The following is a 14686-nucleotide window of genomic DNA, read 5'->3' as shown; positions in this document are numbered from 1 at the left end:
TGGTCTGGCATTTCGCCTGATTTTATGTTTTTGCTTATTTAGCGCGTTCAGGAAAGCTTTGACAACGTTTTATAACATGAGTATATATATTTTTTTGTTTTAGTTACCCAAACAGAAAAAAAAAAGCATTAAAGATGTGGGACCGAGGGATAAATCTAGTGTGATTTTTGGTTGGATTATGAAGTTGTAGTTAGGGTATTTAAAATAGAAAGATTTCAATTGTAGGAAATGATGTAAAACATGTTGAGGATAAGTTGTGTAATAAAGTCGATAATTCACTTGTTAGATGTCACGCGATCTATTGCGAGGAGGAATCTTTTTCTTGTCTTTTTTTTTTATAAATACGGTGTTCTGACGGGTTTTTATTTACGTCTCGGATTATTGAATACTTTCGGTGTTTGATTGGACGGTTAGAGGTTGTAAAAGCAATCGCCCTCTAATTAAATTGTTTATTTAGGCATTAGTTCAATTTGGATTAAATCTCGCGAAAAGCCACGGTGGCTGTCTCTCGCGCGTCTTGGAAAGACATTCCTAATGCCTGTTTTTCTGAGGGAGGGATGCATTATCAAGTGAGATGAGCTGCAATGTTTGCGGCTGATTATTTTGGAGGCACAGTGGTTTAAACTGGTTGGTTTGAAAATTTGCAATCGTGGCAAGTGGAGTAAAGTTTGACTAAACTATTTAATGAACTAAGTATATAATGGATTTGGTGAATGGTTATATTATATAACATTTTGATAAATGGATGAATTTGAAGAGTGTATGTATGTGGTTGATGCACATTTGTTTCATATTTTTACTTAAGTTATAAAGTATTACATTTGGTGAGTAGTTATTTATATTTGGTAGGGTAGGTTTGATAAACAGGTAGTTATCTTGATTAATAAATGAGTTATCATTTTATAAATGCGTACTTTAATGTTTGATGAACTGGTATACTTGATAAATGTGCATATTTTCATACTTCAAAGACAAGTTGTACCTATTAGTTTCTTCAAGCTTTTAGTTGCTGATAATTATATTAACATTCTTTAGAGCGCATGTCCTATGGACGAAATCGTTTATACATACTTTCACTGTTTGAAATGTTACAATCATAAAGATAGTTATGACTAGGGGGGGGTCATAGCTTGTTGCCGCTCTTGTACATCCATGTGTCAACTAGGTATTGTTATCTCAGTATATTTCAGGGAACCTCCGTTCGGGTGAAAGCGATAGCTGTTGGATAAATGCTTGTTGGGTTATCAGAAGACCGTGTAGTCTTCGATGAGGTTACTTGTAAATATTATAGCGAAATAGTAAGTTTAAAAATAGAATGAGGCTAAACTAAAAAAATGAGACAAAGATAAAAATAATAACTTAAAGCATTGAAACAGCATAAAGTGAAATAGTAACTTACAAACTATACATACATATTTACGAATTATGTAGATAGATATAGTATTACTGGATTACGTATATCAAATAAGAATACTGTCAGCTCATGTTTTGTTTTCGGCGTGGTAATTTTACGCTTAAAACTCATAAGAGATATCATGAGGTTCGCTTTCTGTAAAAGTTATTAGCTTTAACAGTTAATTGATTTATTACATTATTTATTTATTATACACTCAACAAGTAAAAGTATTTTGTTTTGACAAAATCCAAAGAAGTACCTATTGGATTAATAAAGCAAGGTACGAAGCATTGGCTGGATTTTACAACATTTAAAGTTTCCTGTTCATTTTTATCATTGAGTTAATTTGAGGCGGAAGGATCCTCTTGAAAATTTTTAAGATTAAGTTATTAGTAAGAAAGTATATTTTGCTTAGGTTAGTTTAAAATGTACAGCCGGTAATTAAAAAAAAATATATATACATTTAATTTTACATAATAGGTGAAGCTGGTTGATGCACCAAAAATCGAATTATCATAGGAATTTAATTAAGCTAACATTTTTATTTATTATCAACTTCAAATATACAGTAGCAAACTGATTAGTTGGAATGCATGCAGTGATTGGAATATTTAAGTTCCGATAGAAGAATCTATATCGTGGCTTGTTCCTTTATGGACAAGAATATTTTTTTTTGACTCGTGGGACCACTTACACAAAATATCAACGTTCGGTTTGGAGGTCTTCCATGGCTATTCCTACAGTTCCATGACGTATTGAAGAGGTTAACACTTTGTCGCTCATCACATCAACCAGCACGGCATTTGGGTATGATGGATGGATGTAGATAGGTACACATTTGATGGGGGGGGGGTTTAGTGGTTTGTATCAATAGGAACCAGGGGTTGAATGAGGAAGGCTGAGGACAGTACGTGTGGTGCTTACTAGGGAAGGTTTATGTTCAACAGTGACCTTATGATGATGACGATGTAGATGACGATGATGATGATGATGGACGTACGAGGATGAATCTTTTACGAAACGAATAAAGGGAAATCGAACAGATGCGGGTCATTACGATTAACATATAAAATAATGTATAAGGTACCTACTTTCTTCTAATCTTTATGATCGATCAGCTTGTGATAGAGATCTTGATGTCGTAGAGAATAGAGATGTATCGAACGGAATATTTATTTCATTTTTTTTCCTGCTATTATGTTGATATCGCTTTTCTCTATGAAAAGGAATTAATGATAAACTAATAGGTATCATTCGGCGGCGAGTCGCGACTGTGTCGTTCCCAGGGTCGAATTTGGTAGTTCTGCTTATGTTACTCGAAACGACAAAGTACGCCATATGGTGCATATTATGGCTAAAATAAAATATATAAGTATCATGTGAAATTATAAATCAAAGATTCTTTTTGCATGTAGATATTATATGGTTAAGAGGCACAAGTGACGCAACTACTGTACCCTGGCGTTTGTTTAACATTGTCCATTAGTACTTCAGAATGTGGATTTTGCTAGAAAAAAAAAAACAATAGGTAATTGTAAGAAATATGGGAAGCGTAATCTGCATTAAAAGAAAAAGTTTGAATGGAAGCAACCAGGCATAGGATTTTCATACATCCGTAATCACGTTCCTTTCAACTCTCTATCTATCACGGTTCACGATACGCCGTTCGCGGTTCGGGCCGTGACGCAAGTGCAGACGGACAGACGGACGGAGAGCAGAGGTTTAGAAAATAGGGTCTCGTAGGCACCCTTCGAGGGGTACGGAACTGGAGAAAACTAAATTATAATAATGATAATAGGTTTTCTAGGTTACCAAGTAAAATTACTTCTCTTAGGTCGGATTGTATTATGATGGATGCTTATGAAACAAAATTAAATGAACGGTCTACTCAAAGTGTTTTATGTTTGCAGGATCCAAGGATGTTGGAAATGAACAAATGAGGGAAAGAAAGACCCAAAACTAGGTATGGGTCAGGGACACAAAGTCCCAAGGAAGGAAAGGATGGAAAAGCCCCGAGGTTACGGGCTATGGACAAAAAGTCCTATAGGAGGAAGGAGGTGGACCCTAGGATAAGGGTCATTAAAAATTTGGATCTGGAGGGAAAGGACCCTAGGATAGGGGTCATTAAAAATTTGGATCTGGAGGGAAATAAGGACAATCATATATGTATCCCGGTAGAAGAGAGACGCGCCAAGGCTCGGAATCCGCGATTTTCCAATAAGAAGGGAAGAAGAAAATATGTGCGTAAAACTATTGCGTTGAAAGTGTATGAAAATGTTTTGTGATTTAAATCGAGAACTGGCGGCGATTAACTTTAAGTTTAGAGAGTTTATTTTATCAAAAGGACAAGAAGTTCACTTACACATATTCATATTAAGAATCGCTCCCGATTCTAAATATAAATATAGAAGAAAACATAATCTTTAAAGGTATGGTGACTATACAATAATATAAAAAGTCAAAAAAACGTTATATTCGTTAACAAACTATACCTACATCTAGCTAAGATATCTATGGTGTTTGACACTATTTGATTAAACTTTAAACTTTGTAAAAGATTTTTCCTCCAGTATGAGTTTCGGCAAGTACATTATGTAGTAGAGCTAGGTAGTTTACATACCATAATTAGTCCTAGCTTTATGTAATTGTAGCATAATAGGTATGTTCGTTTTGTGTACCATATTTATGAGATTTAGCTTTAAAGTGATGCGTGTATGTACGGACTTTAATAGTATTTTCCTAACAAATAGACATATTTTGAATTTGTATAATTGACTTATATAATACAGTTCATCAGTTTTCTTATATAATTCTTTAGTGGGAAGGAGAGTCTAGTTGGAACAGAACTTTTAACAATTTATTTTGAGATACTTGAAACCCTTTAAAGTAGTTTTTAGTAATTAGTTTTACATGCTCATCCCCAAATCTCTATTGAGTGTTCCTGTAAAATATTGGCTTGTGAGTTATAATTGATACTTCGGACTTTATGCATGTACCTACCTTCTTTGATTAAATGGAGGCCTCCTTTAGTTGCTACTGGTCTCGCAATTTTTGATATCTTTATGATTTTTGAAAAATTATTTATAAATTTAGAGTGTCTGCATCTTTTTATTTTAATATTAGCGGAAGAGAACAGAAAAATGAATTTTAGATTAAAGGCTTAATTTGAGTGCTACTGTAGACTGGCAGGTAAAGTTGCGAGGGCAAATAGTTTGGAATTGAATTGAGTTTATCTGCTATTTTCTAATTATATCGGATGGAAAGGGTTGCTGCGAGTGCTCTAAAATTAAGTTGCAATCATAATCAATACCAATGTATCAATAAAACTGTATATTCCTTCTAGTTAAGGTTAGCAAGAATATTAATTTAATTAATTACTATCTTAATTTTTTTTTGTTTTGTTGAACTAAGTCTTTGTCATTTTGGTTGTGAAGTTTACATGTTACTTAAGTTTTAATTTTTTTTTTTTTTTTTTTTTAAAGCGATGAGACTCGCTTAAAACAGGATGGCCGAGCTGTAAGCTTGGCCCATATTAATTATCTATAAACGTGTAGAAGTTACTGATTAGATAGTTGGCGCCACTCAAATCATAACAAATCATAACATCATATTAGAAGGCGTCATTGATTGGCTGAAGTTGTTCAACATCTGATCGATAAACGTACTGTATATAAAATTCTTATAGTTTCTAGTTGATGAATTGTAGCATAATAAAGGATAATATTTGTAATCAATATATAAGATGAAAACATCTTTATTACTTAGATGATTTGTTAAACGAGCTTGATGATTTGTATATTAGTCACTAAGTTTATTCATTGTACAATTTGGATTGGCCGATAACGATAAGATAAAAAGGGGAGTGGCTAATAAACGTGGAGAGGTTACCTGTAAGAGTGGTTTTAAAACGACGACATTCGAAAATATACTAACGTAAGAGGAACAACATTTATTTGACACAAATGTAAAAGTTAATAAATTTAAATATGAAATAAAAGTGTAATAATTTATCATAAAGATTGTGTTTGTGATTTCGTCAGACCTTACCCAAAAATATGTAACGTACTTCACGGTAATTATAACAAGTGTTCCTCTTATGTTTATTTAACAAGTTACGAATGTATGACCTTGTTACCACATTTCGGTGCTAACGTACCGTGGCCATATTGAAAAAAATATGAATTTCAGTTTTTCACTTTCGTATAAATTACTCGTAACCATAAATTTTTGAGTTAATGCTCGTAACTGTAGTATGATCTTCGCAACTGTATAATAATATTATGATCTCCATCTAGACGTTAAATAATAAAACAAGATGCCATTTTCTAAACCCTTTTTCCGTTTTTTGCGAATCGTCGAGTCTTTATTTTTTCAGACGTAAAGGATTTTTAAATTAAAATTTTCAGAGACTGTATACCGCATAAACATTGCGGATTATTATCTTATCTTTTAACATAGTTCTACTTGTTTAATAGAGTTATGTTAAATTAATAACTTCAATAACAAGTACGAAATTTAATATAGGTATTCGTGTCTTTCTTCGAGCGTGCAAAATTACGGACGTAAGTTAGATATACGTATTCGTAAATTTATTCGAGAGCGTTCTCTAAAAATTCTCAATTATAAAAGGATTCGTAAACATGTTGACAAGTTCTAGAAGCTACTATTACTAGGAATGATTTAACGACTTCTAAATACAGCAATATCACGATGACTAATCTGATTACGGTTTTAATGTTAGATAAATAAGTGATTGTTCGATTGTCCACGGTAATCAATCGATACTGTTATGTCGCGAATAAGTCTCAACTGCCGTAATTCATATAAATTACGAAGGTTTTATTAAAATTGGTAAAATTTTGTGTTATTTTTCTTAAGATTTGTACAAGAAAAAACACTTTAGTAAGTACTTGTAATCCAATATAAAATTGGATCATACAAATCCAAAGAGACCCTTTAAAAAACTCCTAAACTAATCTCCAGGATCTACCTTGTATACCTAAGGTGTATCGCATCTCTACGCGATGATCATGGTCATTAGGCAAAGGAAAAGATACGCTGAAAAGTATTCATGTTAGCAATCATGACGATGTACGTACCTAGGTTTTTCATCGCCACCGTAGTCTACGTGGAGTTTATTTTCAGGAGACCGTCATAGAAAACTACTAAGGCCTAATTTACTTCTATGGTGATGTCAGTCGTGCTTTGTCAGTGTCGCACGCGCACAAAATGGTGCTAAAATAAGCAGGCTAGAAGGAATTCGGCGTTGAGTTGGTAAAATGCTCTAAACTAAACGTACAAGTGAAAATACTGCGAACTCCTCTAAAGTGCGTTCGATTAACCCTGGGTAGATTGGGCAGATCAGACCAATAAACCTTCCCTAATAAGGACAACAAAAACCCAAATCCCTGAAAAAGCGCTAGACAACCGCTCACATTTGTGGCCAAATATAGTAATCTGGTTAACCTTTCTGAAAGGCTTTACTGGCGCCAAAATAAAGTGCAATGAATTACTTCATTACCATATAACCTTCGAGTGGTCTTGAACTGCCGGCTTGGAAAGGAAACAAGGTTTAAACTTTAATATAACTTTAATATTATCGCATAATTTTTTATTTAAATAATAATCGATCGAAAAATTAATATATCGAAAGTGATATTGATCCGAAGATCTCCAAGACATCCAAGATCTCAATGATGCCTCCATATCTCAATTCTTCATAGGCGCAATAGTCTTAGTAGACTGTCGCAGTAGTTATCTGGGTCGTGCCGTTTCCTTCTGCATCCGGCGTCCTTCCTGATGATTGCCTTTCACATACATGTTAGGGTATTTCAATGGTAGCCTTGCGCGCGCCAATGTCAAATTTTAAATTCTTTTTATATATTTACCACAAAAAGTGAGTGACTTTTGTTTATTTGTGCGCATGCGCATAAAAAAGCAAACGAATCCAACTACATATTATTATGTTCAGTTACTTTCAAAATTCTTCTCCTGTGTAACATATGAGAGCATCTAATACTCTCTCAAAGGACCCATATTCTATTTGAGGGGTTTCTCCGAAATGTTGTCGGTGCAAACTGGTACCGCATTTCATTTCCAGGCTTCACGCTTAATTGGAGAGGAATGAGGAAAATTAGTTACTCAAACATCAGATAAAAAAAATTAAAAGCTAATTTATACTTTTGTTTCCAGTCGTGTATAAGAAACACTGAAATCGATTTCCTTTATTGCTGAGGTATCTGCAATACATAATTTATGACCTGCATCGGATAAAAAACAATTTATCGTTACATGCTTGTTTACTTGGTAAAGCGAGTGGAACGAAACCTATGCTTTATTATAAGATAACCTAATTCAAAGTTATTAATAAGTATTACATTAACTTACATTTTATTTATTAACACTTCTATTATGTATTCGTATAGCCAAAGGATACAAACCCCTTTCTCACTCTGATTTTTCTTTTATCATTATTTTACATATATATATAGATTATTATATATAGTCAGATTATGTATATGCAATGAATTATGTATATTAGATGAACGTAGGATGCGCAATAAATACGAATATTTCAGAAAAATTAAAATAGTTATATATTTTGAGGAAACTGGAATATGAATGTTACACAAAAGGTCACTACCTCCGTATTTATAAAGGAGGGCGGCCTCGTTTTATTTGTACAGATCCTAAGTAAACTTAAGATTTGATATTCCGTGTTTTTATAACAGGGATTCCTTCCTTTTCAATTTATCTTAAAATATTATATTTAAAGAGTTCAGCCGCCCCGGCTTCGCTTGGGTGCAATTTCTGAATATCATTTCTTAGTGGAGCTTTGTATTAATAGAAAAGTTGATAGACCTAGACCCTCCCGAATGGGAGGTCGAAATCTTAACCTAGTGCTTAAGATTTCGGCCTTCAGGTTAACCTAACTTCACTATCACTTCTTATAAGGGGCGGACCAACAAATTCCTGAAAGGCCGGCATTGCATTGGTGGTCCCTCTGGTACTGCAAATGTTCATGGGCGGTGGTAACCACTTAACTTTAGGTGACACGCTTGCTCGTTTGCTCGCTATTTTTATTAAAAAAAAAAGGATTACACAGGTCATAACAGTATTTGTACGTTGTTACAGTTGGACACCAGCGGCAACGGGTATATCGACTTGAAGGAGCTCAAAGACGCCCTTGACGGCGTTGGATACAAAATCCCACAATGGAAGGTGAGTTCCATCTGCTGGGGCTGGTGGTGCTGGCAAAAATACAATATCGAGCTATTCAAGGGACGGATAAACAAATTCCTCAAAAGTCTGTACTGTATAAGGAACGCCTCTCTTCTTGTCCTTTATCCTAGGCTATGTGCACTCACTTCTGTCATACGTCAACGCATTTTCCACCCCTTTTCCACACATATCCTCTTTCTCGCAATCCATCCACCTTTTCTTTGATCTTCCTCTCCTCTTTTTTCCTATTACATACATATTTAACATTCTCATTCTTAGGGACACCTCTGGTGTTGTAAAATTTTATGAAACGTAGACAGCTCGTTATCTTCGTTCGGTGTCGTCTTATAAAAAATTCATTTTCTAACTTCAGGTGCGATGCATGATCGAAGAGTACAACGACAATGGCAGAAAGACGGGACGTGGTGTCAACGGCAGTATGAACGGCGACATGAGGAAGAACGGCATTTCCCTATCAGAGTTCGAGGATCTCTGCGGAAATCTTAAAGCACAACAGGTGAGCACGAGTTCCATTGCCTATTGATCACGGACGTCCACTGCTGGACATGGGTCTTCCCACTCGCAAGAGCGCTACAACACTCGGTCCTCAGCCTTTCCTGGAGCCTGGCGGGTGTGGCCATCCAGCCACACCCGCCAGGCTCTTTATATCCCACCGAGGGAGAGCGTCCCACTCTATGCTTGCTTATTTATACGCGGTCTCCAGTCGAAGGCTTTCCGGTTCCAACGGCCATCGCCTCTACGACAGACATGACCTACCCATTGCCACTTTAGCTTGCTAATGGTTTGTGCTACGTTAGTAATAGTGGTTCTCCTGCGCGGATCTCCTCATTTAAGATCTTATCGCTCAGGGAAACTCCAACTGGGAACCATTGCTCGATCAGTCTCCCTTAGGAGTTTATTACAGGGCACGTCGTAAACGGCAGTATAGTAATGATGATGATGAACCATATTATCGTTATTATGACGTGCTCTGGTTAATTATTGGGAACACAGCACGCTAAATTGAACTAGCTACTAAACCAATCACTTTCTATGGCGTAATCCCGTTTGTTTCAATTGTGACCGCATGTAGAACGCTATGTAATCTCTTTAGTCTTTAGCGTATTATCTCTGTCGGTATAGTAACTTCGTAGCAATAACCGAAGCCCCGCAAGTCGATAAAACTGTCAATTATAACTAAGTATGAAGGGTTAAACACCTACTAACCAATCACTTTCTATGGCGTAATCCTATTTGTTTCAATTCTGACCGCATGTAGTATGCCAGTAATCTCTTTAGCGTATCATCTCTGTCGGTATACCTACTCGGTAGTCGGTAGCAATAACCGAAGCCTCGCAAGTCGATAAAACTATCAATTATGACTAAGTATAAAGGGTTAAATACCCACTTTCTATGGCGTAATCCCATCTGTTTCAATAATAATGTGACCGTATGTAGTACGCAATATAATCGCTTCAGCGTATTATCTCTGTCGGTATACCTACTCGGTAGTCAGTAGCAATAACCGAAGCCTCGCAAGTCGATAAAACTATCAATTATGACTAATATAGGGTTAAACACCCACCAACCAATCACTTTCTATGGCGTAATCCCATCTGTTTCAATAATGTGACCGCATGTAGTATGCAATATAATCGCTTCAGCGTATTATCTCTGTCGGTATACCTACTCGGTAGTCGGTAGCAATAACCGAAGCCCCGCAAGTCGATAAAACTATCAATTATGACTAAGTATAAAGGGTTAAACACCGTCCAACCAATCACTTTCTATGGCGTAATCCCATCTGTTTCAATAATGTGACCGCATGTAGTACGCAATATAATCGCTTCAGCGTATTATCTCTGTCGGTATACCTACTCGGTAGTCGGTAGCAATAACCGAAGCCCCGCAAGTCGATAAAACTATCAATTATGACTAAGTATGAAGGGTTAAACACCCACCAACCAATCACTTTCTATGGCGTAATCCCATCTGTTTCAATAATGTGACCGCATGTAGTACGCAATGTAATCGCTTCAGCATATTATCTCTGTCGGTATACCTACTCGGTAGTCGGTAACAATAACCGAAGCTTCGCAAGTCGATAAAACTATCAATTATGACTAAGTATGAAGGGTTAAACTCTTACTAACCAATCACTTTCTATGGCGTAATCCCATCTGTTTCAATAATAATGTGACCGTATGTAGTACGCAATATAATCGCTTCAGCGTATTATCTCTGTCGGTATACCTACTCGGTAGTCGGTAGCAATAACCGAAGCCCCGCAAGTCGATAAAACTATCAATTATGACTAAGTATAAAGGGTTAAACACCGTCCAACCAATCACTTTCTATGGCGTAATCCCATCTGTTTCAATAATGTGACCGCATGTAGTACGCAATATAATCGCTTCAGCGTATTATCTCTGTCGGTATACCTACTCGGTAGTCGGTAGCAATAACCGAAGCCCCGCAAGTCGATAAAACTATCAATTATGACTAAGTATAAAGGGTTAAACACCGTCCAACCAATCACTTTCTATGGCGTAATCCCATCTGTTTCAATAATGTGACCGCATGTAGTACGCAATGTAATCGCTTCAGCATATTATCTCTGTCGGTATACCTACTCGGTAGTCGGTAACAATAACCGAAGCTTCGCAAGTCGATAAAACTATCAATTATGACTAAGTATGAAGGGTTAAACTCTTACTAACCAATCACTTTCTATGGCGTAATCCCATCTGTTTCAATAATAATGTGACCGTATGTAGTACGCAATATAATCGCTTCAGCGTATTATCTCTGTCGGTATACCTACTCGGTAGTCGGTAGCAATAACCGAAGCCCCGCAAGTCGATAAAACTATCAATTATGACTAAGTATAAAGGGTTAAACACCGTCCAACCAATCACTTTCTATGGCGTAATCCCATCTGTTTCAATAATGTGACCGCATGTAGTACGCAATATAATCGCTTCAGCGTATTATCTCTGTCGGTATACCTACTCGGTAGTCGGTAGCAATAACCGAAGCCCCGCAAATCGATAAAACTATCAATTATGACTAAGTATGAAGGGTTCAGAACATAGACTCGCTAGAAACTAGAATGTGACTGCATCTTATTAGTTCAATCTATTAAAAGGTTGTTACTTTTTTTTTATTAAAATGAAATTTTTAAACTTTTACACGTTTACACGAAATCCCGTTTGAACTTTTGATTTTCCGAGAAAAAGTAGCCTATGTCTCTGGGATGCAAGCTACCTCTGTACCAAATTCGTCAAAAACAGATGCGCCGATTTCTATTATAACTATTACCAGCTGCTGAAAAGTATAATATAGTTTCGAAGTTTGTCTGTAGGTAGTGTTTCGCGTGATTTCTGTTTGTTGTTTTAGGTTACTATAATTCTCTTACTTTGTGCTGTGTCGCTTAGAATCATAAAGACGAAAGTTTGTGTGTATGTGTGTGTGCGTGTGTATGTTTGTTACTCCTTTACGCAAAAACTACTGGACGGATTGGGCTGAAGTTTATAATGGAGATAAATTATACCCTAGATTAGCACATAGGCTACTTTTTATCTCGGAAAATCAAAGAGTTCCTACGGGATTTTTAAAAACCTACATCCACGCGAACGAAGTCGCGGGCATCAGCTAGTCCTAAATAAAAATTTATTAATTTATTTAATTTCATTTTATTAACCAAGATTTTTAAACTTAATAACTCAACAAGGCACCATTTAAGAGGCATTAAGCACATTACTGTTAATAATCAGCGAGGCGTTTAACCCTTTGAACTTTCGTCACGATTTATCGTTCTAATTGATCGCTGGTACCGACAGAACGAATATAATATTAAATCGTGTACAATTTTATATTAATGAAGTGTAAAATAAAAATCGGTTAAGTGAGAGTCGACCCACACACGAAGGGTTCCGTACCATCCTACAAGAAATAATACTTTTTAATTTTCCTGGCGGGCATTTTGAATTTTACTAATTGTTGGCAATAGAAATTTATATGAAAACTTCAACTCTCTACCTGTTACGATTCACGAAGTACAGCCGCTCACAGGCAGACGGACGGACGGATAGGCAGCGGAGACCTACACCCGTATTCACAAACGTTACTATGAGGTCTCATAGTGCGCTCGAACGCACAGTGTCCGTTCCACCAATCAGATGACTGTATCACGTCAATTTACAATGATTTGATTGGTGGTACCTACATTATGCGTTCGAGCTTACTGTGGGACCTCATAGTAACGTTTGTGAATACGGCCGTTAGTAATTAGGGTCCCGCTGGCATCCTTCGCGTACGGAACCCTAAAAAGCCTACTTAAATAAATTAATCTAATAAGGCCCATAAAAGCTGGAGTTTTCGTTCAAACGATTTGCCTTAAAATAGTAAATCGCTGTAAAGCTTTTTAATGATGGTATAACAGCTAGCCTTTGAACGCGTGGAAGATTTTTAATAATCACGTGGGAATTATTCGTTATCCCGTTATGAAAAAGTATATGTCCATCTCCACGATTTTAGGGCCAAGATTCGTTAATATCAGTTCACGAATTAAGCCGATAAAAGGAAAATAATACACAAATAGACATTGTCTTGTATCAATTTATTGTTTTATTAACTTGCCTATCTTCGGTTTCAGCCCAAGTTTAGTCAAGATCGGTTTACGGACTGAGCCAAGAGAAGAAATAAACCAACAGACATGGATAATATTAGACCATAAAAAGTCGTATCAATTTATTGTTTTATTGACTTGTCTATCTTCGGTTATTAGCACATACAAAGAAGATTATTGAGTCTGTGAAGCATGTTAATCGATTTCATAGTTCCAATATGAATAAAACTAAAAAGCTATTCAATCAGAGGGCCCATAACAAGTCTAATAGAGCCTATTTAACGCGTTAAACGGACATTATTTACTATTAATTCCCAGTGATGCGTAGCCCATTGTAACAATTTCCTCAATTTATTGACTTACTCAGTTTTGAGATGAATGACTTCATTGAAATGCGTAAGGCCTCGTTTAGGGAGACGCGGGTGTTTCGCAGGGCGTTGGGCGCTTCTAGGCTAGTTCATTTATTGGCAACTAGGTGATGCCCGCGACTTCGTCTGCGTGGATTTAGTTTTTTTGAAATCCTGTGGAACCTTAATTTTCCAGGATAAAAAGTTGCTACTGTCAATTTCCAGAATGCAACCCGTCTCTGTACATTTCACATAAATCGGTTAAACAGATGGACTTTTAAGAATCCCGTGGGAACACTTTGATTTTCCAGGATAAAAAGTAGCCTATGTCCTTCCCTGGGATGTAAGCTAACTCTGTACCAAACATCAACATCGGTTAAACTGTTGGACCGTAAAAAGGTAGCAGACAGACAGACACACTTTCGCATTTATAATATTAGTATGGAATGTGTACGTTTTTATAACAAACTCTGCTATCTTGTTGAACAAATAACTATTGTCAATGAACATAATTTTTCAGGTATCGAGCACATTTAAACAGGCGGTCAGTAAAAAGGAGAACCTTGAACATTTGGGTGGCATGAGCGAAGCATCGAGCGATGGTGAGTACTTTTGACTTTCGGAGAATAATTTTATTGCAATACTAGCGACTCGCCCCAGTTTGCACGGGTGCAATGTAGATTATCGCAAAATAACACAAACAAACTATAAACCATCCTCTTGAATCACTTTATCTATTGGTGAAAACCGCATTAAAATCGATTGCGTAGTTTAAAAGTCTTAGGACCCCTGTTCAAATAGTGCTCTTTCCACAGATGAAGGAAACAACGTTATCTTTGCGTATCACCCTTTCCCTCTAACCGCATCTCACGCCGAGAGAGCCGGATGAATGAATTTTGCATGAGATATAAAATTTTCTAGTCAAAAACGGCAAAGGGAAAATTCAAATCGCCAGGCGGGTCACCTGATGTTAAGTGATAACCGCCACCCTTGAACATCTGCGGAATTTCTGAAATATCGAGCTATGTTGATACATGTATAATGTATATAAGTCAATCAGTATATCCTACCCATTTTAGATTAATTAATTAT

General features: G+C 36.3%; 1 protein-coding gene across 1 annotated transcript in view; it reads left to right on the top strand.

Annotated features, from left to right (window-relative positions):
• LOC123877249 (plastin-2) overlaps positions 1 to 14686 on the top strand; it is a 68344-nt gene that overhangs the window by 43245 nt on the left and 10413 nt on the right. The window contains exons 2-4 of the mRNA XM_045923808.1: positions 8531 to 8617; positions 8991 to 9134; positions 14115 to 14196. Of these exons, the coding sequence (XP_045779764.1) occupies positions 8531 to 8617; positions 8991 to 9134; positions 14115 to 14196 (313 nt within the window). The remainder of the gene's footprint in view (positions 1 to 8530; positions 8618 to 8990; positions 9135 to 14114; positions 14197 to 14686) is intronic.

Source organism: Maniola jurtina, chromosome 23, assembly GCF_905333055.1.
Source record: "Maniola jurtina chromosome 23, ilManJurt1.1, whole genome shotgun sequence".
Classification (NCBI taxonomy): Eukaryota; Metazoa; Arthropoda; class Insecta; order Lepidoptera; family Nymphalidae; genus Maniola; species Maniola jurtina.
The sequence above is the reverse complement of the archived record's forward strand: the minus strand, read 5'-3'. Positions and strand labels throughout refer to the sequence as shown.